At 42.8% G+C, this 25,811-nt stretch overlaps 1 protein-coding gene across 12 annotated transcripts in view; it reads right to left on the bottom strand.

Moving 5' to 3' along the window:
- SLC16A12 (solute carrier family 16 member 12) overlaps nucleotides 1–25,811 on the bottom strand; it is a 30,216-nt gene that overhangs the window by 3,419 nt on the left and 986 nt on the right. The window contains exons 1-5 of one of the 12 annotated variants that reach the window (XM_063405667.1): nucleotides 23,439–23,708; nucleotides 7,135–7,333; nucleotides 5,259–5,362; nucleotides 3,867–4,010; nucleotides 814–1,405 (exon numbers count right to left, since the gene is read on the bottom strand). In XM_063405667.1, the coding sequence (XP_063261737.1) occupies nucleotides 814–1,405; nucleotides 3,867–4,010; nucleotides 5,259–5,362; nucleotides 7,135–7,244 (950 nt within the window). In that variant the 5' untranslated portion in view covers nucleotides 7,245–7,333; nucleotides 23,439–23,708. Of the gene's footprint in view, nucleotides 1–813; nucleotides 1,406–3,866; nucleotides 4,011–5,142; nucleotides 5,363–7,134; nucleotides 10,373–12,117; nucleotides 12,304–18,599; nucleotides 19,011–20,374; nucleotides 21,445–21,558; nucleotides 22,051–22,495; nucleotides 22,524–22,600; nucleotides 22,787–22,832; nucleotides 22,984–23,438; nucleotides 23,709–25,811 lie in introns of those variants that run through there. The other 11 variants (XM_063405666.1, XM_063405664.1, XM_063405669.1 and 8 more) reach the window with 11 other exon arrangements.

The raw sequence follows: 25,811 nt of genomic DNA, 5'->3' as shown, positions 1-25,811 counted from the left end.
GCCAGCATCTTGCAGTCCCCTGAAATTTCAATTTTCAAAGAAGTATTTCATTGTGCTTTACATCCCAGCTCAGCAAGGTGCTCCCAATATTACACATAAAATATTGCAGTATACCCTTCTTAGCTGTCACCTTTCCAGTCAACCCTTAAATGCGAGTTAGTGTGAGCTAAGTGAGATGACAATTCCCTTTGTTCCTGCTCCACAAAATCAATAATTGATTTTTCCCACAAACTAAATAAGTGCTAAGAAAGCATCCTTTAGAATCAAAATCCTTGTTAATTTGGCCAGTATCTAATGAAGCTATAGATGCTGTACACTGACATTTAGAGTGAGCTGAGTTCACAAAGCATGGTGAGTTCTTATATACTGGGAAATGTACAACAATTTTCAGTCAGTCCTTCCTAGTATGTGCCTAACATTACTGAGTCAGGCCCTGGACCATCTTCCACAACTTCTGTGTCTCCCTAGCAGCACAAAAAGGATGGAAAGGCAGGGTGAAATCCCCTAGGAAATAGATACAGAGAGTCACACTCAACATACTTCAGGCAAGGGGTTACATTTCCACTATCAAACATACAAAAACATAATTTTTTCAGGAAAAAGAAAGATATTAAGCAAAATTGAACAAACTCAGAAGAGACAAAAATATTAAATAGCAAGCATTCTGAAAGTTAGACTGTGTTGCTGGGGATTTTTTAAGTTACACATGCTAAAGGAAGAGTCCATAATGTTAACTTTTATATGTATTATACCTTGCTTTGACCCAGCCTCCCACCAGCTAAAGCTTACACCTGCTCAGCCAGAAGCCCTTACCTTCTGTCTGTGAGCCATCCAAAGGTGATATTACCAATGATGTCTATGACACCGAGTATGGACATGAGGAAGGCAGCCTGGTGATGACTCACTCCAACACTCAAAGCATAAGGCACTAGGTAGACAAAAAGAGGGCTGCAGCCATATGCCATAAATAAAATTGAAACTGCCAGCACCATGAAGCCTGGCATCAGCAAAAAGTCATATTCCTTCCATGAACAGTAGCATAAACATTCATGAGGCCATAATTTGATTAAAGGTGAACAGATGGACATTCGCTTTAAGTCTTGTTTCTCTGTTTCAGAGACATAATTCTGTTCAAGAAACTCAGGAGCAGTTTTACAATCCTCCTTAAGAGAAATAGGCCGCATCAAGGCACCACAGACACAGAGGTTTAAAACAAAACCTCCCAGGATGAGCAAAGCTCCTCGCCAGGAAAACTGCTCAATTAAGAGCTGGACCACAGGGGCCAGGATGAAGGTACCGATTCCACTTCCTGACATGGCTATTCCATACGCCAGTGCTTTCCTTTTGTTGAAGTATTTGCCCACCATCGCAATGGCTGGAGAATAACAAAGTGCAAACCCAAGTCCTAGAAGAGAAAGCAAAGAGCAGATGGTTTAATACTAAGCATGACATATGGAAAATATTAAATCAAACCACATAATGTATTTTCACTAGTACAAATGAAAAGAAAGCTTTTTGTGATTTTGTATCAGGCAGCCCAGTCTTGAGTATGATGAGAAACTAGGATGACATCTTTCTTCCACTGGCAGGGTCACTGACTTGACAAACCAAACTGATGACCATTAATCCACAGTAATAAGACTCAGACAGAAGTGATGGGGTTCACTTCATAACAAGAACAAGGATGATCACTAAACATGAGAGAGCTCATGTGCCAGCCTCTCCTGTGTGCAAGACGAAATCTTGCCCCAGGGTCCGCACCAATGCTGGCACTGGACACGCTGTCCTGATGAGGCACCACTTTGTGTTTTGGTCCGTTGCAACCCTGAACATTAATTTTCAGGTCTCTGAAACACACTACAAAGAGCCTGTCTCAGTTACTAATATTCTACAATAAACCTCTCTTGGTCCACTAAACAAACTCCTTGCAACAGCTGCTTGGAGTCCTGACCATTTTAAATCCCTGCCTACAAGTAAAGAGGGGAGGAAAGCCTCAGAAAGCCAGATCCAGTTGAGTAAACAAATAAGATTCATCTCCTGGATGGATTAAAAGATTGTGGTCTCTGCTGCAGAATCAGAGAGCAGGTTTTAATCATCAAGTGGTTGTCCTAACACTAAAATATGTATTTCTAAATCAGTAGTAGAAATGAGTTCCTGACTAGGGTTTTGGGGCATGTCCTACATTGAGGGTAAAACAGTCCCCAGTGCCTTTGGCAGAACTTTCAGACAGAGGATAAAACAGTCCCCAGTGCCATAACCAGCTTGCCACATCCTCCTCAAAGGCCACACTGTGTGGGGCAGGCACTAAACCTGCCAGGATGGAATAAGAGGATTAGAGGGACTCTGGGTGGCGGGTGCCCAGTCTGGCACCCCTCAGGAGGAGAGGGGAGAAGCAGGGCACAGAGCTGGAGTTGGACCTGAATAGGCAGCAGAGCCAGAGGAGCAGCCCTGAGCCAGACATCATCACTCGTGAGCTATGAAAATCATATTCTATTAGGCATACACACCTTTTTTATTTTTTTTTTTAATTTTTTTTAAATTTTTTTTATTTGACAGGGGGAAATAAGTCTCAAAAAAGCCAACAAATATCCTGTGAAAAGTGGAAAGTTTAGGGCTTCATACCTCTTAGAAGGAGCTCTGCTACTTATTGACATTCCCCAGTCTTACCTCTTCTTCACACCTTGATTTCAAGTCCTGCTGCTTTTATGGACTTAAGAGATTATTCACTTGTTGTGGTCCCATCTGCTCTCTGGGTTGGGGGCACCACATCTATCCTTTACCAACAGTTCACCTCTCTGTTAATCAGTCCCCACAGACTAAAAGTTCACTGCTTGTAGTGAACTTGGCCCTTACTGTTCCACGTACAAATTGTAACTGCCTTTCCACCTCGGTATTCACAGCAGCTCCCACTAAGGAAGCCTCAGAGGTATTAGCATGGTATGCAGCACAGTCCCTCGAGTTACAAGAAGCCTTTTTATTTGTTATGAACACATTTGTCAAAGATTAACACTGTAATACAGGAGCAACATGCACTAAAATAAGGATTTTTTTTCCAAACAAATAAGCTGTTGGCAGCATGTGAATTGCAGTAATTCCACCAACTCGTTACTAAACTCCAGGGGACCAAGTACAAGGTCTTATATCACCGTGGCTACCAGGTCAGTATTAATGAGGAAGGAATGTCAGTGTGACCACAGGCCCCTCTCAAGTTCCTCTGTGCACAACAAATACAGGCAGATAGGACAGAGCAAAGATTTGTTTTTACCATACCTGATCATAAATGGAACAGCTGTTAAAGCAAGATTACCAACCACCAATTTTTTTTGTTTTTCAATTGGAATGTAATGCAGACAAAAAAGTAAGGCATACAGCTGAGGTGCCTGGTATTCACCAAGAGCTCTTCTACCTCTTACTTACATTTATGTTTTGATTCACATTTTCCAAATATGTAAATATATAAGGGCATAGAATTTCTGCTGTAACCAACTCCTAGAACTTCTAGGAGTAGAATACAACTTCTGCTGTAACAAACTCCTCCTGAATCCCAGGCAAAACAGGGAAACCTTTTCACATATATCAATTGCAACAGCAATCCTTCCTGACCTCCCATAATTTCAGAACTTTATCAATAGTCCTCTTTCTAATAGAAGGCAGGAGTTTTGCAGGGTGCTGCATTTGTGCTATATGAGATCAGTTAGTGCTGAAGCTCTTTCTGGGGCAGCCTCTCTTTTACAAAGATAGGAACAGGTCTGAGTATCTCTATTTGACCAGCGCAATGTCGATATGACATGGGGAAGAGATCACCCATCATTTTAGCATTCCTCTCTTGTGTTCTGGCAGCAACACAAGGGCTGAACGCATCCTACCTGTGAGGACTCCTAAGGATAAGTAGAGATGTTCCAGACTGGTGGCGAATGAGCTCAAAATGAGTCCAGTAGATGCAAGCAGCCCTCCTAGCATGATACCAACTTGGCAGGATACGTGATTACTGATTAAACTCCCAAGCGGGGCTTCAAAGAAACAAATAAAGCTGGTAGTTAATGGCAGGTTCTCACACACATTTCACTGCAACAGCTATAAATGAAAAGGAAGCAGGAGGAAGCAGGAGGAAGCAGGAGAAAATGGTAATTGCAGCTACAGGATGGTCTTCCAACATACTCGTTACAATGGCATGAGCATTAAATATAAAGAAAAAAACTTCTAAAAGTAATTTTCCTGAGAGTCAAGATAAACTTGAAACTTTCAGTAGCTTTCTCAGCAGCCATTTCTGTAGATCAAGTCATTATTGAACACAGCTAATCTGCAGTGTCAAGGGATCAAGGCAGGCCACAGCAACAGTGCACACTGTTCATTACTCCATGCTTAAAATACTCAGACTTTTGCCCACCTGGAATTTTCACTTCAACCCTCAGTAACTTTAGATATCCTTCCTCACAGCTCCCTGGCCTTGTGGGCTCTGGGTTAGACCCAAACAGGAGAGGTCTCACATCTTTTGGACAAAATCCTGGCCTGTGCCCTTCTCCTGCACTTCTCCAAATACTGATGTCTCCCAGATCACCCTTCTTCTACCATGGGATGTCATCACCAGCCCTCTACCCGTCTACTACCTGCAATGCCAGGGCAAAGTTACCTTTACTTTTCTATTTTCCCCAAGATATAACCTGGCTGTCACAGGTGAGTTGTTGCATCTCATTCTAGCTGTGTCCCTCTGCCTTTCTAGCAATTCTTATGGATTAACCTCTTCTACAGGATGGATTTTCACCAAGCTGTACAGCTTTAAAGCAAACCCATGAGAAATTCAGTACAACCGCTGTGTTGATGCACATGATTTCTAATAATATCAAATTTTCTTTTAAGAGAGAAGATTATCTGTAAATATACACTTTTGATAAAAGAAGGATGGCTGTGACTTGATCTGGAGGCAACATCCTGTGCTACATCTCAAACACGACTCCAATCAAAAGGCAAAAGAAACAATTGTTCAGTTAATAGCTCTCAAACATGAGGTGTCCCAATAGACCTCAAACAGCATTTCTGAAAATTTACATCATTTCACACAACAAAGTTCTTCTTCTTTTCATTAGTATGAAGACACTCCCTTGCACAACTGTGTTGGGGGAAGAAGCTTGGAATATACCATACCCCAGAGATCCCACAGTATCACTTTCCCAGCTGACTCCACCAGCTTGTGAGCATGCTAAAACCAGATGGAGCCGATGCAAAAGCAGCCACATTACTCTTAAAAGGGTGATACACACCGCAGAGCATCGTAGCACAGTCGACAATGGAGTGGATCCAAGCAGTTCTGGCATAATCCTGCCCAAAGTATGCCTGGAACTCCACAAAAAAAATGGAGACGCACCTAAGACAGAAAACATGAACACCAATCTGTTAAACATGGAATATTTGCCTCACAGAAAATGCTGGTCTCACTCTTCGGGTATAAAAAGTACCCACTTGAAGGTCCTCTCCAAATCCCAGGAAAGACAAAACTGTGGTCATGAATATTATAATATTACATGTTTCATGCTGAGGTATCTGCTGCTATAGTTTTTATAACTCGTAGTATTTTGAACTAAAAGGAAATTGAAATGCTAATTCCCACTGGCAACTTACAGCCCATATGGATGTTGCTTCCCTGGCACACAAAGCCCTGGCTTCACAGTTCTTCACTGGCCTTGTTGCTCGCTATTCCACACCCGCACAAACTGTGAGGGGAGGGTCAATATAACACCTACAGAGCAAACACCTCCTGCAGCTATGTGTTCATGTGGACAAGAACAAAGCAACTCCTCACAAACAGAGAATCAAAACACAGCAGGAGCCTGCTGACCTTCCAGCAGTTCAATTAAAGGTTTCCAGGAGAGGTTACTTGCTCAACAAGTGTTCCTGTTCAACATGTCCCTGCAGCGGACCTGATTAAAAGGCTGCATAATTTCATTCTCTTTTCTGGATCAACCAGAGATGCCTTTTCCCCTTCCCTTTTTCCCAAATCAGTGAATGACCACTTTCCTCAGTATTTTTTCTTGCACATACTTCACTTTTTTATATAGTCTAATGTGTGCCAGACATTAGATGATTTCCTGGATGTAACACATTGCACACATGAACAAGGAATTAAATCCACAAGGAATTCTCTGCTGTTATTATGGAACTGGTACATTTGTATGCATTAACTAACATTGTGTAAGTGCTTCTATCCCCTTCGGTGCTGTTGACTCCAAGATACTAGATCACTAAAGACTTAAGATCCCTAGACCTGGGAGCTTTATTTTAAAAGAAATAAGAACTTTAGGTAGGAAACACTGACTGTCCAACATTATACTGACTGTCCAACAAGACACTCTTTCAGTTTCCCTCACTTATCAGGGTGCTTATCTCTCTGCTTAATATAGCTAGATTTTCCATGTTCACACACACCAGGCTCCTCTATCTCCAGTTGACATCAAAGTCACTGTATCCCAAATTGCATTATGTTTATGCAAGGCAGCAGTCTAGTCTCTAGTCCTGTTCTATTTTCATGAAAATATTTTCTGCATATGTTGGATACCAGAAGGGTGTAGAGAGGGGTCTCTTCTCTAGCCCTTGGACTTTCTCAGGCAGGACAGTACCTGAAATGCTCACAGCAGCAGAAGGGGGTATTTACATGCTTTTCACACTGACTCAGGGGTCACACAAATGCATTGGGACTGGCAAAAATGAGCATGGATGTGGGGTCAGAGGGGCACAGTGAGTGCAAAGAGACCCTACACGATTCCTCCCTCCCCAGCCAAACCACCACAGCCTGAAATAGCACTACCTGCCCCAGGCCTTGGCTCTGTAAGAAATCAAGGAGCGGGTGCTGAAAGCTGGAGCAGCTGTCAGAGGAGGCGAGACTAAAACCACAGGGCTCATAATCCCTTGGTTGTCCCCGCAGCCTTAGGGGTTTCAGGAAGCCTTGGAAAACGCAGCAGAAGAGAGTCTGCACCTAACCAGAATAACCCTGTCTGCTGCAGGACATCAGGGGAGATCCCAAACCCTCTTCCTAAGGTGGAAAAAAGAAAAAAAGAAGGAAAAAGAAGAAGAAAGAAAAAAAAAAAAAGGAAAAAGCTAATGCCACACAGAGGTCAGCAAGACAAGCAGCAGTGGCTTTACCTTGTCACGGCCCTGGTGCAGATGGTGACCAGGAAGCAGCCAGCAACAATCATCCATCCCCAGCCGCCGTCGGGCGGGCCGCCGCGGCGGGCCCGGCGCGCCGAGGCCATGGCGTCCCCGCCTCGCCTCAGCGGCGGCCCGCGGCCCTCACGGCCCTCACGGCCGGCCCGGGCTGCTCGGCACGGGGCTCTGCGGCCATCTGCGGAGAGAACAGGCGGAGCGGGAGTCAGGACACGCTGCACCTGCTGTAACCTGAACGCCTGGCCACCACATCCTGCCTCAGCTCTGCCCACTGCACAAAAGGGAGCGATTCCTTCCACATGCAGTTAATGATGATTTGTTGGAACCAGGAGGGCCATCAGAACTTGAGCCAGTGTCTGATATCATGTTTTCATGATCATTTGGGTAGTGTTCTGAGCACTTGCATCCTAGCACACAATCCCCTTTCCCCTTGCATGTCACTGCATACATGTAGAAGTCACTCATTGAGCTCCAGCAGGGCTCCCCCATTCACACCAGTCCCTGGCCTGAAACGTGTTTTCACCTGCAATCTCGACTCAAACTAGCTATTCTTCCTTGTACACAATTTAGTGCAAAAGTTTTGAGAGGATACGGTTTTCACCTTTGTACGAGAAGGGAATATTTACTCCACCACCAGAGCAGGTGTGATAACAAAATCACCTCCTTATTCTCACCAGCTAAACCCCAGATGAAAGCTGTAATCAGCAGGACACAACAACTTAATTTTGTGAGCATGGCTGGTTCACAGAAGGTGAGAGCTAGCCTGTCTCCCTCTCCTAACCACTTAAATCAAAACTGCCTGCCTCCAGACCATAAAATGGTCTGTAAACACACACTGGGTGCTGCAGGAGGCCAAATGACACCCACTGGACCCCAGGTGAGTCACTGGGTCCTGTGCTTTGCTGGTGGGACCCACCGCCCTCAGTCCTTTCTGCACCAGTGACCGAATGGCAGGGCTCCTCAAGTGCCCCGATTTTCTCAGTGCAGGAGCACACAGTGCTGGATTTCAGTCCATGTTTTTGCCATCACCAGCAAGTTCCATAAGTTATGTTCAAATGCCTGGATGATTGAACAGCCCATAAGAATCCATGAATTAACAAGGCACTCATAAACTTCAGCTTATTTAGCTCAAGGGTTTCCTGGCAATCACAAGTAATATAGTTAGGTGGAGTTTGCATAAGCACATGATCCATCACAGAGGGATCCTGAGTAATTCACACATACGACTGCAGCACTTCTGCAGAGCCTTGGCAAGGAGAGGCTTCTTGTTTTGGGTCTGAGCAGTGTCTTTTATTGCCCCTTCTACAGGAATGCAGGTTGTTGGGGGTTTTTTTCCCCAAGTTCTGATTATTTAGGGTGGAGGAACCATTTCCAGGAATGCCAGAATGGATAACAGTAACCCTTTAATAAGCAGAAATATACACAAAAATTTTCAGAGTCAACAATTGCCAAATACAGAGCCCTAACTAATTTTAATGCACAGACAGTAGTAGCTGGGTGGCATGGCCTCAGCCTAGACCTCTAGCCCTACATCTCAAGCAAGCTTCAGATCAGGGTTGAGACCCTAGTTCACATTTTTAGCTGTACATTAACGTACTTGGGAAGATTTGATGACATATCAGGCTAAGTAAACATAGATTAGCTATTTGGTTACATGGTTACTTGCTGTTATTTTCCCAGAACCCTGCCAGCAAACATTTAATGAGGTTACAAGCAACTGAAAACAACCATATTATAAAAAATGCCTGGCCAACAGGAAAAGGCCACCCAGCCTCCCTATAGCAGATTAGTGCAAACCTCATTTCCTTGACTCCACACTTGCTTCAAGGAGTGCTGTGCCTTTCACAGCCACTGAACTAATAGGTGAGTTAAATAATTACCTTTCTTGTTGCTGCACATGTCTAAAAGCACTTCTTATTATGTCAACCTGACAATTTCATTCGGAGGTTAGGAAACTTCATTTGCTTACACCCCGGTGCTGTTTTCTAATTATCTGTATGGTGGATAGTACAGATTGTGGACTCTGCAAATGAAGATGAACAGCAAGAAAGCACACTTTATCTGAGCAACTATGTCCTCCCCATTCCCAAATGCCAGTTTGCTCTCATGTTGCATCTTTTTCTTGAACTTTCTGGTATAGGATAAGACTCTTTTTGCATATTTTCTCCACTGTAAAGCTTGGCAGCATTGGCTGCTATTATAACATATGAAAGTTCCTGCTGCTTGAGACAGACAAAGGAAAGCAGGGTTAAAATATAATCTCTTGAAACAGCTCTGTACTTTGCTAGATAATTTTCACCTGAGCACTAAGTAAATGTGCTTTGCTGTGAGTTCAAAGAAGATGCAAGTGGGGTGAAGATGGTACAAATTCTGCTGATCCCTTAGAAGGCCTTAGTTACCCAATGTGCCCTGGCAGCTCACTAAACAGTGACTCTGTTCCCCCAAGTAAAAACATTAGGTTTAATTTGGCAGGATAAATAATTTATCAGTTACTTCAGCAGCTGTTTTTGAGAAGCCCAGAAACAAAACGAGTGCTCCTGAGAGCATCTCCCTTAGTCACTCAGCAAGCAGAAAGAAGTGGGTGAGGTTACTAAAAAGGCACTACCATAACCTTGCACCTCCTCACAAGGTCCCTTTTGCCAGGAAAAGGAGCACAAAAATCCACAGCAGCTTAGCAACCAGGCAGCACAGCGACAGGAACCCCTGACCTTTTAAACAGCTCACAGCCAGCAAAGCGCTCACTGCTCCCTCTGCCACCTCTCCTGCCACCCTAAAGGTTTCCTTCTTTAAAGAAATTCACTCAATAATGATATCACAACAGTGTGAAGATGCAAAGCATTCATCTGACAAAGGACAGAGGAACAGCAGGTACAGTCCCACTGGCCTGCCTGGGGACCATGGGTGGCGTTTTCTTTACCTTGTCCACCTGCTCCATTTACAGTGTTGGTGTACCTGACAACTCTCTCATCTCAGGAAATACCACCTCCAGAACATACAGGCACCTCCAGTGCCTGACAGTCTGGGTGCTTTTTGAAAATGCTGCATTTGCAGGGGGATACAGTTTCAGCCAGAGGAACAGGCGTAAGGTGAGGTTTGTATCACAGCTGCCCCACAGCAGAACACACAGATCCCAGACCACAGTGGGGGTCCCAGTCCACTACTGGCTTAGTCTTCATCCTATCCTGATTACACAAAATCAAAACGTCTCTGTGTGTTTAGATACCTTTGATATTTCTTTCAGAACTGTATGGAAGGATTCTGTGCAGTTTGTCCCAATGGAGCTGGCCCAAATATGTATTACCAGCATAAATAAGCACAGAATCCAATGCTTACTTTTACCTGTTCCATAATGAAGAGATGTACATCTCAGAAGAATGAGAGACTTATCTAGAATTTTCTTTCTGGACCAGTGTGAGATACATACAAATAATTAAAGCTGTATGTGCCATTTGCTGCCTCTACCATAAAGATGGGGTGGGAGAGGCCTGAGAAACTTGTGACAATCTGTGCCCAGAATGCCAGGACACACTTCCAGAACAGGTTCGTTCACACCTATGAATTTAAACTGTACTTTTCTGGTGAACAACAACACACAGCTTTCAAAGTCACTTTAAGAACATTCGTGCAGACGAATTTTATGAGGAACAAGTATAAAGCAGTTTAAGCATAGCTGGAAAAGATTCATTAATGCATGAAAAATAACAGAATTTCATCTATTTGCTACATTTAACCTATGCACTTAGCTTTAGAGCAATTTACTATCTTGTTGTGTTTACCCTATTCACAGAGCTCTAGAACAGATCTTCTATCTTTCTTCTTCTTTAGATTGCACCAAATATTATTTCTAGGCACTTACTATATTCATGTTGACCTGTTGCTTTAATACTCTCTTGCTTTCTATTCCCTTTGACTGCTGCATCTTTAACGAAATGAAAAATAAACAAACCAAAGAACTATGAATAAAAGAAAAAACAAAAAGGGCATGGTATGAGTATCAAAGACAGAAGAGGAAGAGAGAAGAAGGAAAAAGCTAGCTAACAAAAATATGTATGTTCTGTGGGACAGTAGAGCATAAGATGAAATATTTTACAGGTTTTGAGAGAGTTCACTTCTTTTGCATGTCATGAAGGATCAAGGATGAGCACATCTGACTGCTGACCAGAGCCCTTCCCAGAAGTTTGCTAGCTACCTTCACTTATACAACAGAGCACACTGAAATGGGACATGGTGTTTGATATGAGCACAGAAAACGCAGATAGCTGCAAACCCTCTATTGACTGGTCTAGTTAAGAGAAAAGGAGGTACTCTTTTTTGGTTTTTTTCCTGTTAGAAAAAAAAACAAGACACTTTTTCAGCCTCTTTTTCTTCCCCATATTCCCATACTAGCAGTTGCATACCATGGTAGGCACTACAGCCAGAATTCTGGCAGGCAGTTAAATCCTAAATTGTTGTTAAATGCATGGAAAAGAAAGACTTCAATTCTGTACAGCTCTTGGGACAGAGCTATTTCTAATCTAATCTATTTTCTCCAGTCAACAGCTGCCCCATTCTGTACCCTGAGTTAGCTATTTAACTCAAAAAGAACAGCTTGTTTTGATTTCAGCAGTCTATTTATCAAGAATTAGATGATTATGACTTTGACTTGTTTAAAAACAATCTAAGAGGTTCTTTACAACCCTATGTTCCTAAATAAAAATATTCCATTGAGCATCTTAATGCTGTGACTCTATATTGTCAGCTTTTTTTCTGTTTAAATATGTGTCTGTCCAGTCTCTAGACAAAAACAAAGTTTATGTTTTCCTGAAAAGAATGGCTGATGAATCCATGGAAATATTACTTGTGCAAGCAAGTAATTTTGCAGATTATGCATATCTTTACAAGCAGGGTACACATTCAGCTTCTCAGACCTCCATAAAATCAGTATCTCTCCAGTTAGAAATGGTTAAAAAAAGAGCTGCTTACCTGATGGCTCATTTAGGGAATTGTACTAAAATCAAAAGTAAGCAAACAAATACCTAAAAAAAATAACAAAACAAAACTAAAATCCAAGTTGACTTTTAACTGTTGCCATAAAACTAAGACAAGAAACACATTAAGACAGATTGTAATAAATGCTTCATACTTTTCCCAGCTTTTTATCTATAATATTCCTGAATAAATCTGGAGGTTTTATTTTGAAAATGTGTAACCTCTTTTATATGTTTATTTGTATTACAGTAGTACTTCAGGGCTTCTAATCAGAGAGCAGTGTCACAGGGCTGGGTATCATACAAACATCTGATAAAACTTGCCCTCCATCCAAAATGTATCCAGTCAGAGAAGATGAAATGTGTGACAGCCCAACTTATTAACTCCTGTCACTGTGCTGAACAGCAAATGTTCTTTGTTTGCCTCAGTTAATTCACGTGAGGGAGGTGGTGACTGGAGAACAGGAAAAGCAGCCTGGAAAGCAAAGGGATGCTAAGCAGCTGGCAGAGAATGGAGGTGCCAGAGAGGGGCATAGGTGAGTGGGATGACACAAAAGAAGGGCAAGTGTTTAGAAGACACTTTTTACCCAAAAGTAAAAATACTCAGAGCCAAAACATGAAAAAGATGGCAAAAGGAAGGGCTATAGCAGCAACATTCCTATATCCTTAAAGGAATGTTAACATCTGATCATAATTATGTGGAAATTCTGAAAAAGGTTTTTAATCAAAGTAGTCTTCAAGTGACACTTTCCCCACATCTGGTATACAAATTTTGCCATCTTCAGGGCAATCTTGCCCTCAGAAAGAATGCCACTGCAAAGCTGCAATGGAACATGTGAGAGTAACACTTTTTTTTTTTCAGACCATTATGTAGTCAGTGTGTGGAAATCATTACTCTTCCCTTTCTTCACTGATTCTGCACCTCAGATTCTACTTTGGTGATAAGGATCCAGAAATTAACCTCACTTAGGTTAGCTGGAGATGACCTGGTGAATCATATAACAAGCAAGTGCTGTTCTGATCCCTCCAGAGAAAATTCGGGTGTTCTCAGGCACGCCAGGAGTGCTCAGGCACAAAGAGTGCAGCTGTGCCTGGGTAAAACTGAGGGGCTGACAGCATGGAGGCACATCTCCTTGAACATACCTGGAAGTGCCAAAGGCTGCCCAAAAGCTGTGGTTACTGCCAGCTTTTGTGTCTTGTCTCTGATAAGAAATGAGTGCTGCTGAACCCCAGTTCCAGCAAAGGTCCTCGGTGGGGAGCCCCAGCCTGGGCAAGCACTGACAACCCTTCTGCAGTGCTCTGGGAGAGCTGACACCCAGTCCAAGCTCCTGCTCAGCAGAGGAGAGCCAGGAAAGCAGGAGGCAAGGCCAGGGACACTTGTATGCCCTCACCTAGAAATCTCAGTGATATGCTTAGAGAACTTGTATCTGTACTTGGAGCTCTTTCACAGTTATCACCTCTTCAGCCTTTTTGTTCATGGAAAGAACTTATTCAAGCTGCACAAAACTAATTTGGTTTATAATGATCTTGATGTGCCTGTCTGGGTTTTAATAGGGTGCACTTAAACAGAGACATATTTTCCCCATGTTCTTGAAGAGTTCAGAGCCCAAGTGGCATTGTTGGGTTCTTAACGATTCACACAGAAAAATACTTTTCACAGTTAATTTTCAGATTGTGAATCTTGCACATGTGCTTTCTAGAAGGAAAGGAGATGACTGTTTTAGAAAACGAATTCTGTACCTACATAACAAGCTATCCAGAAGGTTGTCTCTATTTATCAGATGGTTTAGGGCTGCTGTTAGCGTCAATTCATCATCATCTTCAATGTGCAATATTTGCCAAAGCTAATCAGGCATGGAAAGGCAAGGCAGGTTATTTCCTTTTGTTCACACAAGCTTATGTTCTGAAACGAAGCTATTAGGATACTTGATGCCATGCATGCTCTTCTAATGGACAATGTGCACCATATGAAGCAAACTGTCACCCTGACTGTTATTTGTCGTGGGAGGTTTTCAGCTGAAATCTTAAACTCTGTAAAAAAGTCAACTAGCCCTACTATCATGTCAGAGCCACAAATTATTTTTCCTTTAATGATGTTAATATATTGTATTTCATTTTGTTAATGTATTGTATATTGTAATTGTGCATTAATCTCTAAATACTGGACAGAAAACTGTTCAAGACAAAAAAAACAGGATGTCTGTCATTTCCTGAAACAGACTTCTAAAATCAACTACTGATGAATGTGGCTTTACAGGGTTAGGTATTTCTGAGAAGTCATTGTGTAAATCACATTTACTTTATATATAAAGCATAATATATTATAATAGATCCATAGGTGCATTCCAATGAACTCATCTCTGCACAAGTAGGCTCACATGTGTGTCACTGCACAAACCCTTCAGAAAGTAACAAAAGGGAAGCTACTAAGTTGGGAAGGAAACATTAAATACTAAAATGACAGACTAGGAAACAGATAGAAGTCAAGAGGAAAAACTCTTTGCATGCCATACAAAATACATCTCTGACCAGGAAGAATGCATTTGACAGCACACACACAGAGAAAATATGCATCAACTCACAAGTAAGTGTCTTGGTGAAATCACATGCTGGGAGTTAATAAATGACCCAAGTGTCTTGGGCAGATCAGCACATTCTTCATGCTCAGTCTTCCATCCAGCCTCACTGAGCCATCCATGTCTTAACTAGATCCTTGTTTAATACCGTATTTTAGTTTTTAGGAAAGTTCTAAAGCTTTGAGAGAAGTGTCCCAGGTTCCCTTTGCTGAGTGAATATGGTGCAGCTGCTCGATTACATCATTTTCAGAAATGATCAGCAGGAACTTTCCATGATACTTAAGGGTGTACTCCTTCTAGTCAACATTGCAGCCCAGAGATACAGTTTCTCAGTTTTATGTTAAAGAACATTTGTCTTCATAGAATGTTTTTTCTTTGGTAAGTGAAACACAGAAAAAAACCCACCCTGTTGTACCTTACATATTTTTTACCACTGCTCTCCAGATTTCTATTTTAATTTCTTTCAAAGTTAGTCTCCATTTTCATTTTGTCTGATGTTCCCATACATATCCTTAGCTTGTATCTTCTCAGCTCCACAGGCACGAGAACTGTCAGCAAGCAGAACATTACAATAAGTGATCAAACAAGCCTGTGATGGAGATGTGATTGGAAAAAATATTTGAAAAAATATCTGACCACAAGAAGCACGGGATTATCTTAACTCATAAAAAGCATGAGACCAAGGTCTTTGCACCAAGGGACCCAAGGGTGCCTCTGTCAAGAAAACAAACCTGTGAGCAGTGAGGGCAGAAATTTTACAGAAGAGACATTTGAGTTACTCTAGCAGTAAATGAGACAGTATATAGAAAAACAGGAAACCCCTTTCCCCAGATTGTATCACATTTGTCTTTTCTCTTTAACATCTACACTGTAAGGCCAGATAGCTATAAAAGAAGGAGGAAAAGAGCCCATCTGGAGGAGCAAGACAAGATGTTAGGGAGTCATGTTGTTAAATGTTAGACAGCAATGATAAGAGAGCCCATAAAAGGTGACATTTTAAAGTACTTGAAAAGGGAAAGAAAGAAAGAGGCTGATCCTATCTAAGAAAAATGACCTAGAAATTTATGTAAGAACTGGTTATAAAAACATTGGTAAAAATTCTCTGTTTCTTCTTCCTATTAAACCGAGTCCTAATTACAGCAGCTGAATATTTACAACCCAGAACCAGCATAGCCTGCCAAACCTCCCATAAAACACCCAAAGGCTCCTATGGGTAAACTCTCCAATGGAAACACTTCAGAATCAAACTATGCAGCCTCTGCTTTTTCATCTGATCCTACAGTCCATCTTGCTGGCCATTTATCACAGCATCTTGAACCACTGAATTGGAGAGTTTATAAAAGCAAAAACCTGGCTAAAATAATCAAGAATAGATTTTAGAAGTATAGGCTTTCAACCTGGTGCCATGCTCTAGGATGTACTCCATATGAGCTATAAGAAAGTTTAAAAAAAACCAAAAGAAGTAATCCTGGCTTTTCAGTCTCAGCTTCCTTATTCACATTACTGGTCAAGGTGCCGTGGTGAGGAAATGTGTTTGGTACCTGTTTAGACTGGACAGTCACATGGGTATCATTTGGTCAAAGCCACACCACATGTCACCTTGGGAACAAAAGAACAAGGTTTAAAGGATGACCCAACTGTTATCCTCTTATCCTGTTATTCCAGCCAACCTTGTCGTTGTCTCTTACCTACATCTTGTTATCAATAATCCTTTTAGTGGGATCAGTTTCACTTTAAACAGCTTATTACATGGATGAAAACAGGAGCAAAAATAACTCAAAAATAACTCATTTTTTTATCAGAAAGCAAAATCATTTCTAAAACCAATGTTCATATGTTGATACTCAGAGGATGACAATCCTTAAAATCTTCTGTGTGAAATTAATTTTTTTCTGTAAAAAGGAATAGGTCCTAGTGTTTTTTTCAGGAACATCTTCTACTTACAATGGAAATTCACTCCCCAATAGGGAATAAAATATTACTATCAAGATAGTATTATATAAATTACATTTTCTGAATTACCTGAAAGACTAACTTGCAGCATCTCAAAGAAGAGCTGTACAGGGACTTGTTGGTTCACCTGTAAATTCATTGGCACCATAATAACAAAAGGATAATCTTGATCTCATGCTAAAACTGACAAACAAAAACTAAGGTCAAATTAAATTATTATCTTGTTTTTTAGCGATGAGATCTCTCACTGAAGTAAGTTTCCATTTCCATTTAAGTACCACTGGTGTATCTTGGTACCCTGAAAAACATTGGAAAGATGTTTTTCAGCAATAGGCAGCAACACCTGCCTATTAACCTACTTTAAAAAAGCTCTGTTGCACACTCCAATGGAGTGTTAGGTAATTTCTGTTCTTGAGTGGGCATTTCACATTAGGGCAGGTTGCATTTAATAAATTTGAAATTGCTACAAAGTTCTAAATTCACCTGAAGTAAAAATAGAATCCCAGCAAACTTTTAATGAGTTCACAAGTGTCAGCAGATTTCCACCTCCACTGCCACCCTAAAACACACTCCACTAGTTTCACACACTCTCCTGTCTGTCACCACCTTCACATCCTCTGGTTTCTTCCCCACACAGATTTTATTTGGTGCACTGGTGCCAACCACATAGACCTTTCCTGTCAGGAGGCATTGATACATTGACAACAGCATTTACATGCTTGCTATATTCTCTAGAAGCAATAAAACTAAGGGATGTTTTATTTTCTAGGAGTTCGTTTGTATACCAGGCTTTCAAAACTGTCACCCAAGATTTACTTTCTCATTTGGGTAAAAGTAAAAATTGCCTACTAAAGGAGTACTCTGCAAAGTACCTCTGCTTATATGCCCAAGATGCCCATGCAAGACCTCTCATCTGCAATACTTTGTTAACCCATGCTTTCTGGCAACAAACAAAGCTTGCAAACTAACAAGAGTCATTTCACCACCAGTCATGTGTGGGCTGATTTTATGTAGCTTACCTGGCACCATAGGCCAAATGCAGAACTGCTTCCTAAGGGTTGCAACCCCTCAGAGATTACTCTCCACTCCATTAACTTGATTAGAAATAGACCAGCTGTGTGGGATAATTCTATTTATTCTTTTCAACTTGCTACTCCATCAGGCTAAATTAAATGGGCACTGATAGAAAGAACTGTGATCACAAACAAGAGAGGAAACACTGGCTCCATGAAGAGCAGAGGATGGTGGACCAGGCAGGGAATGAGTCACCATTCTCCCTAGATTTCCCATTCTCACTTGCACTGCTTTGCTCTTTGCCCTGCCTACTCTACATCTGGATCCCTAAGCTAACCAGAAGGAGAACTGTTCAAAGCTTTGTGTCTGTGCTGTGTCCCACAGAGCTAAACAGGGTACAGAAATGACAGTGTTTGCTCCTACAGGAAGCTGACTCTGGCTGGGACTCACAGGGATGTCTCTGCTAACAAGGCGTTTTTGCCTTGCCAATTGGCATCACAGCCACGTGCCAACCTGCAAAAATGAAAATGAAATTTGACCAATTTAATTGTTCTCCAACAGCATCCTGTTTTGACTGCTTAGTTTTTCACATATTTAGGGTGGAAGCCAGGTTCTTCAGTACCTGTATATAATGACATTACATAGTTTCTGTATAATGACAGAAACTGTATTTTTGCTGAGAGTTTCAGGGTCCTATGTGATCAGCTGTGATGCCACACTCAACACATTGTTCACCCAATAGGAATTTTTCTGCTGTCATGAGTAGCATTTGTATTGTATGCAAAGTAACCGATAGAATTTTACTAATGAAGACTAAATTCATCCCAACTCACTAACAAAATATATCATTGCATGCCCTCAAGCCAGTTCTACAATTCCCAGCTGCTGCAGGCTCTGGGGAAGAAATCTGCCACCAATTGCAGGCTAATCTTACCAATGAATAGCTCCTCTTGCTGCTGAAGAGATAATCTGCTGCCTCAGGGGCTTGCACAGTTTAAAATGCTGCAGAGCCAAAAGTGATGGATTTTGATCTTCCAGAGTGCCTCCTGGCTATGCCCGAGTTCTGTGGGCTCCTCTCTACTGCCACGGTGTCTGTGACTGTGCCAGACAGGGATCATCTGAGCAGCAGCCACCCTCCAGAGCTGAAAAATGCTTCTTCCAAAAACAGGATGAGGGGCCTGAACACAGAGATTTCATACTTAGCAGATCGCAGCTTTCCCTGCAGTTACAGCCAGCATCCTACAAGCTGCACAGAGACAAGGAGCCAGTCCAGGAAAAGAGAGTCTCCACTGGGTGTCTTCACCCAGAGCAGCTGACTCATTGCCCCACTGGCAGCAGCTCCCCACTTCACAGCAAGAGCAGAATGCCTTCAGGGAGGAAAACAAAACTATCAGTTTAATACGCTCCATAGGAAGCACCTTCATTTTCATTGAAGAAAAACAGAGTGATTAGCTTGGACAGCTTCAGTTTTGGTTTTTAAAAACTGCACCTTTCCAATGTCTCCATCTCACAGGCTGGGAGCCCATCTCCTGCAGGCAAGCTGTAGCTTGCAGTTCTACTGCTCACAGCCACATCAGTGTGTGCCAATTAACACAGGCAACAATATAGCTCATTAAATATGTATTTTGGTCTCATAAGGCTGCTGTAAAGAAAACCCTCATATGAAAAAATGGATAAAGTTAAGATTTTTATTTCTTTTAATCTGCTTTTTTACATCGACATGAGACTCTACAATGATAATGAAAACTGCAGCTGTAGTGACCCACCACAGGAGAGGAAAGGGAAGATATTTTTCTTCAATGCTGTGAAGTTTCTTGTTTCAGGTTGGAAGGAAAAAGTGATTTTTCTCTGCTGAATAAAGACACTACTAACATGTAATTTCTCCTTCAAGTTCTCTGAACAAGAATATGTATCCTCATCCTCTAAATATGCACTCCTGCTAAATGGACAATGTGCCGTGTTTTCTTACTGGTTACAATAGGATCATGACAGAGAAACAAAGTGTCTAAAGTAGGAATGAAAACAAGTCCTAAAACAATGCACAAAAGCATCAGTGCTTTCCAGACTAAAATAAAAGGTAGCAGATTATGGAAATCTTACATTAAACTGACTTCTTAGTCTCCCCATATTAATTAAAACAGTGTTGTTTGTCTAATTGCTTCTGTCATTCATAATTTAGGAGTAGGTCTACTCTACATTCAAAAGTATATTTATCATTTTATGTAAATGTAAAACAGAGTAAAGTGCATGCCTGTAACATTTATGTTCTCTAGGATTAAAGGCACCCTCTAATGGGGTGGTTTAATCTTCCCTTTTAGAATTTTAGGCATTCACCTATTCCAGCTAAATACAATCTGATTAATAAAATTCATACTCTTATGATGTCTAGGTCTATTTTCCAGAAAAGAGAGAATATACTCCAAGAGAGAGTAGTATAGGGAATATATTCTTGAGTTGTACACATAGCTATACATCATGAAAGTAAAATCATTAGGTGAAAACACAGAGTTACAACAGAAACAGAGAATCATACCTTCGTGTATACAGCTAACAAATTGCACGTGCACACAACTGTATTAGGATATCTGAGCATTCAGCTGCACTTTTCAGGCAACTGCCATAACCACATGTCATCATCCCCCTCTGACCGCAGTTTGATAAGCAATCACTTCTTTCAGCAGCAGTGATGCCGGCAGAAACAGCCCTTACCTCCTGCTCCCTGCCACGTGTTCCCTCCTTTCAGGCCACCTTCTCAGCCCTGACACAGCAGCCACACAGTCAGACAGATCAGGGTAAGAAGTTGTGAACAAAAAAGAAGAAAAGGTGCTTTGGAAGGCAGTGCAGTCCCCTGATGCAGCACCCCCACAAAGGGTTGTGCTAGTCCAGCTCAGAGGGTGGCTGGGGGCTGCTTACGCAAGCACCGTTCTCTCAGGAAACACAAGCCAAATCTCTCCCTCAGGAAGCAATTGTGTTTGCACCAAAACATCTGAAAAATCTTCCCCCCCTGTGCCCAGCCTGCTGGACTTGGCCTGGGAATACGGATCCGGAAGGGATCCCTGGGGGTGCCCTTGTCCCCTTCCTCACAGCTGTGGACAAAAACCAGCCCAGCAAACCCCACCAGCCCGGAGCCCATGCGCAGCAAGGCAGCTGCCAGGTAAACGGGGCACGGCTTGAGGCTCGAGTGAGTGTGCAAGCTGGGCCCAAAAAAAGGTTCCTGAGGCTTCCCCTGTTTACATATCAGCTGAATCAATTCTGAGAAAGCTTTGCAAAATCAAATTACACTCGGTGCAATATTGTTTTTCATCATCACCTCCCACCTTCAGGTAAAAGTTAATGATTAAATTTTAAAGGCATTAATGTGAAAACCCCTTAGGGAAGCCCAGAGAAACCTTCCATTAAAATACAGCTTCTGCTACACTGCTGCAAAAAAGTGGAAAAGTAAACATTAAATACAATGCAACTGAAAAAATATAAAATAAGAATACATTATGAGTTATGTAGCACTAAAAGGAAAAAAAAATACAAAAAGACAGTAAGAGCTAATGATTTGAGGTGAGCGATAACACAGCCCTAAATGAGGCATAATAGAATCACTCTGAGGAAAATGCAATCCTGTTTCACTTCATTAAGTTTCATGTTATCCTCCAATTTCCCAGCACTAACGGAAACGTTTCCTCATTGCCACTGTAGGAGTGGACTTACAACAACAAACAGACCCAGCTCTCCCAACCAGCCTGTTAACTTAATGAGATCAATTCGGTCAGAACGCTATCACACAAACCCAAATTCATCCAAAGAGCTGATAAACAACTTACCTGTTGAGACATTAAACAGAACTGGTCGATAAGTGAGTGGCAAATTATCAGAAAGTTCAAAATAAGGATAATACTCACTGTATCTTTTGGCTTCTTTTTTTCATTGAATAGATTCCCTGAATTTCATCTGCCTGTGAACACACAATTTCCTACATGACATGGACTACTTAGCCCAAGTCTGTTACTGCGTACCAGGTTGTTCTACAAGGGAGTAAGAATTCTTCTGGAAATCCATTATTTTAATATCCCAGAAGAACTATCAAGGCTGTTCAGGACACGGATGGCTGTGATAAGCTGTCCCTGTGGCCCTGTCACTGAGCAGCCTGTGCCTCGGGTTTTGAACCCTTTGTGGAGCTGCTCACACAAACAAACACACAAACACACACAAAAACACAGACACACACAAACACCCCCACACACACAAACACACACACAGAGCCGCGCACGGCCATCCCGGTGACAGCCGCGGGTCCGCACGCACGGGGACGGCGACAAGGCACAGAGCTGCCGCTCACACCTGCCTCCGAACAGGTACATTTGTTCTGCTTATGCAACAGAAAGAAAAGACACCTGAGTTTCCTCATACCATCCAGCAACCTGAAACGCTGTTTCTCCTTACACGCTGTTTACCTGACTAGCATCTTACCTAACCAACAGCTTAGATAAATAGATAGGTAGATAGATAGATAGATAGATAGATAGATAGATAGATAGATAGATAGATAGATAGATAGATAGATAGATAGATAGATAGATAGATAGATAGATGGATGCACATATATACAGTTCCTTCATTAAATAGTGGAGTTTACATTCATTTTTATGGATTTTTCCATGTTTCCCCTACTCTAAGGCTCCACGACTCAGGCAGGGCACGAAAGCGACTCGGCTGCCGCCGCACCGCCGGGGAGCCGCGCTGCCCGCCCCGCTCCGCGCCCCGGCCGCGGGCCACCCCCTGTCCCTGCTCGCTGCTACCGGGCCCCGCACACCCTACCTGCGGCCCCGCACACCCTACCTACAGCCTGCGGCCCCGCACACCCTACCTACAGCCTGCGGCCCCGCACACCCTACCTGCGGCCCCGCACACCCTACCTACAGCCTGCGGCCCCGCACACCCTACCTACAGCCTGCGGCCCCGCACACCGTACCTGCAGGCTGCGGCCCGGCAGGAGCCCCCGGCCGCCCAGCGCGCTGCCCGCGGGGGCGGTGGCTCCGCGGGCCCGGGGCGGGGGCCGGGTCCGCCCGCCCCGCCAGCGCGGTCGCAGCCGCGGCTGGCAGGAGGCAGGGAAGAGGCTCGGGTTCGGCTCAGCCCCCTCCCCGCCGGAGCTTGCCCGGCCGCCCCGGTCGCCCACCTGGCCGGCTGCTTGCCCGTGGGCTCGGCAGAGCGCTGCCCGGCTCCTCAAGCTGTCATCGGAGGCAGCCGGAGTCCCTGCTTCGTGGTACCTTCACCAACACGACAAAGTGCGGCTCAGCAGTGCCACCGGAGCTTTCATCGCATTAAGAGGGATTTTTTTTTTCTTCCCATCGAGGCAAAGTCAGTACTGGGATTTGTGGATCAGTGCTCTCAGGCTTTTCATAAGATATTTTAAACGGTTCCAAAGTCAGGCAACATTCAAGAGTGGAAATAACACCAGAATTTGTGCATAAGGATGGTCCTCACACACACCAGGCCTTCCTGTCCATTAGGAATCATGCTGCTGTTTGGTCATTTTTAAATTTTCAAACTCAGTTCAAAACCCCAGACCAGGGGAAGGACTCAAGCAGATTTGGACCCTTGGAACAAGTTTCAAATTCCAGCAGCCTTCTGTTTATCCAAGAAAGATAAACTAAGTGGCCTGCTGAATACTGCATGTGTTTTTGGGCAAGATCTGGAAAGCAGCAGGTCTTTGCTCAGAAAGGACATTAAACATCCTGTGACACTTCCATGAGAACAAAGATAAAATGGGATCTTTTCTTACCCTTCTTGCTGCCAGACAAGAGCTGCTTGGTCCTTGTCTTTCCCCAGGACCCTGCTGCCTTTCAACTGCTAAGAAAAGCAAGTGCAAAGCTCCCAGGAGAGTGCAAGCAGAGCCCTTGAAGGGTGGCAGGGAGGTGTTTCCTCTGCTGGTCTTCAGGATAAGTTCAAGCATGCATGATCTGAGTAAGCATGGCAGCTTCAGGGTAGATTATTAATTGGAAAAGGCTTCCCTTTCTAGGTGACTCTAGAGCTACTCTGTGCTGTACAGCAGCACAAGAGAGCTAGGAGAGCTGATCTTTGCTGTCCTGCACACTGTGGCATGAAGCTGCACACAACCTGTGCACATTTTCCCTAACACAAGTACACTCCCTCCTGTGCCATAGGGACCACAGCAGGTCAAGAGAAAAGAGTTCCCCACCCCATCCCCATGCATGTGGGTGATAAAAACTTGTCCTTGAACAATAAAAGTGCAGCTCTCACCTTCTTGTTGAATTTTTGATTCCCCATCCCATCCCACCCCCCCGGGTTTTTTTGGAAAGATTTTTAATCTTACCTGTATTAAACTGTGCTTCACGTTGGAAGATTTCCTTTTGCCAAAATGCACTGCTTGTGTATTACAGCAGACTTTATTTGAACTGCTTAACACTACAAGATAAAACTCTGAACAAGATGGTCTGGGCATTAAGCTGCTGGTCCAGAGACTGGGGATCACAACCTTGCAGCAAACTTCCTCTGGTTGGCAGCATCTCTATGACAACTCCCCATCAGCAGTGGCAATGACAGGGGTTATCTACATTGGCCACTGACATTTTGACATCTGGCTCAACACAGGTAATGCTTCTCTGGCATGGAAAGGATATTGTCAGAGCACTACAGCACATTGTGCATTTTACATGCCAGGCAAACTCAGAGAGCAGTAACACCACTCACACTACTGATCTGTCCTTGGCCCTACAACAACAACTTTAAAACACTTCTGTGCTATTTAATTTTTATATAAATTTGGTTTCAGCACTGAAGGATCAGAAGCTAGATATCGTCAAATCAAAAATGTGCTTCTTTTGGTTCTTGGATCAAAATTCTAACACTAACAGAAACACCAGGGTTTGGATTACACACATTTACATATTCATGACAGGCTTCCTTTTGTCACTAATTTTTCTCATGCAAGTTTTAACTGCTGAAACCACATAAATGACCAAGCAACACAAAAGAAGTCATTAATAATGGCCTTAATCCTTCCAAAGTTGCAGGACTAGGCATGTTGCTTTCTCTAGAGCTGCAATCAAGATAGGAAAGGAGCACATGCCCTCACCTGGAGTGCCTGACCAGGCAAAGAAAACACAATTGGGCAGGGGATTGTTTTGGTTTGGTTCCTGTGCAAACAAGAGTAATTCCTTTACACTCTTTCACACTTTGCAAACCACAAAAATAAACAGAAAGTATAATACTATAGAATTCAACAGGTAAAATAAAAGTTTTTGCAGTTTGGAGCATGGTTAGGTGCCATGGTACAGTGGATGGATGGCCTTCCTGCAGAATGAATGTTAATTTGAACCTTTACACACAAACACCCATTGGAAACTGAAAACCTCCCTACCCTCCTTCCACTGCCCTCCTCTCCCACCTCCCTGGGAGCCAGCCAGCCCTGCACTTGCAGCCAGCCAACTGCACAGGGACATGCTGCAATGGCATGCTCAGAGTAACATTTCCACATCTGGTCACTAACATTTGAATCTACAACCTTTGGCATTATATAGCCAAAGGAATCCAGCTTCCCTGGCATCTCTAAAAAATTAAGCCAACTTAATTGGGGAAACTATAAGTCCCTTCAGCCCCCTCTCAGTGTCTATAATCCAAATTTTGCCAACTCCAAGGCAAGAAGGTAAAGCACACAGCACCTGAGAGCCGAGGCTCCTTTCTGGAGCCGGAGGCAAGCTGTTTCTTACTGACACACAAGATTTTAGCAAGGGATCAAAAGACTGTGATGAATTCCTAAAAATATGCGGCTGTGTAAGTCCTATATGTAGCCTGGGCTAGAAAAAGAGGTTATGGAATGGCCTCCTCACTTTTTCATGGACACTAGCAATTCCTGGAACATAAGACCATCATTCGGCATCCGACCAAAAGATGCATTTAAACTCAGACAGTTTCTAATGACACTCAAAGCTAAGATGAGGGTATGTCTTGCTACCAACAGAGTGTATCATCTTCAGAATATTAGGAAGTTTTGGCAGAAGTGTCCTCTCTTTCATGATATAAAATAAGTATAGGCAGATCAATACTTAATATTAGTTAAACAAGAGGATGATTCATCTCCTTGTACTGACTACAAAGTTCCACATTTCAAATCTTTTGCCTTGTTCCTCTTTAT

This window comes from Prinia subflava, chromosome 9 (genome assembly GCF_021018805.1).
Source record: "Prinia subflava isolate CZ2003 ecotype Zambia chromosome 9, Cam_Psub_1.2, whole genome shotgun sequence".
NCBI lineage: Eukaryota > Metazoa > Chordata > Aves > Passeriformes > Cisticolidae > Prinia > Prinia subflava.
The sequence above is the reverse complement of the archived record's forward strand: the minus strand, read 5'-3'. Positions and strand labels throughout refer to the sequence as shown.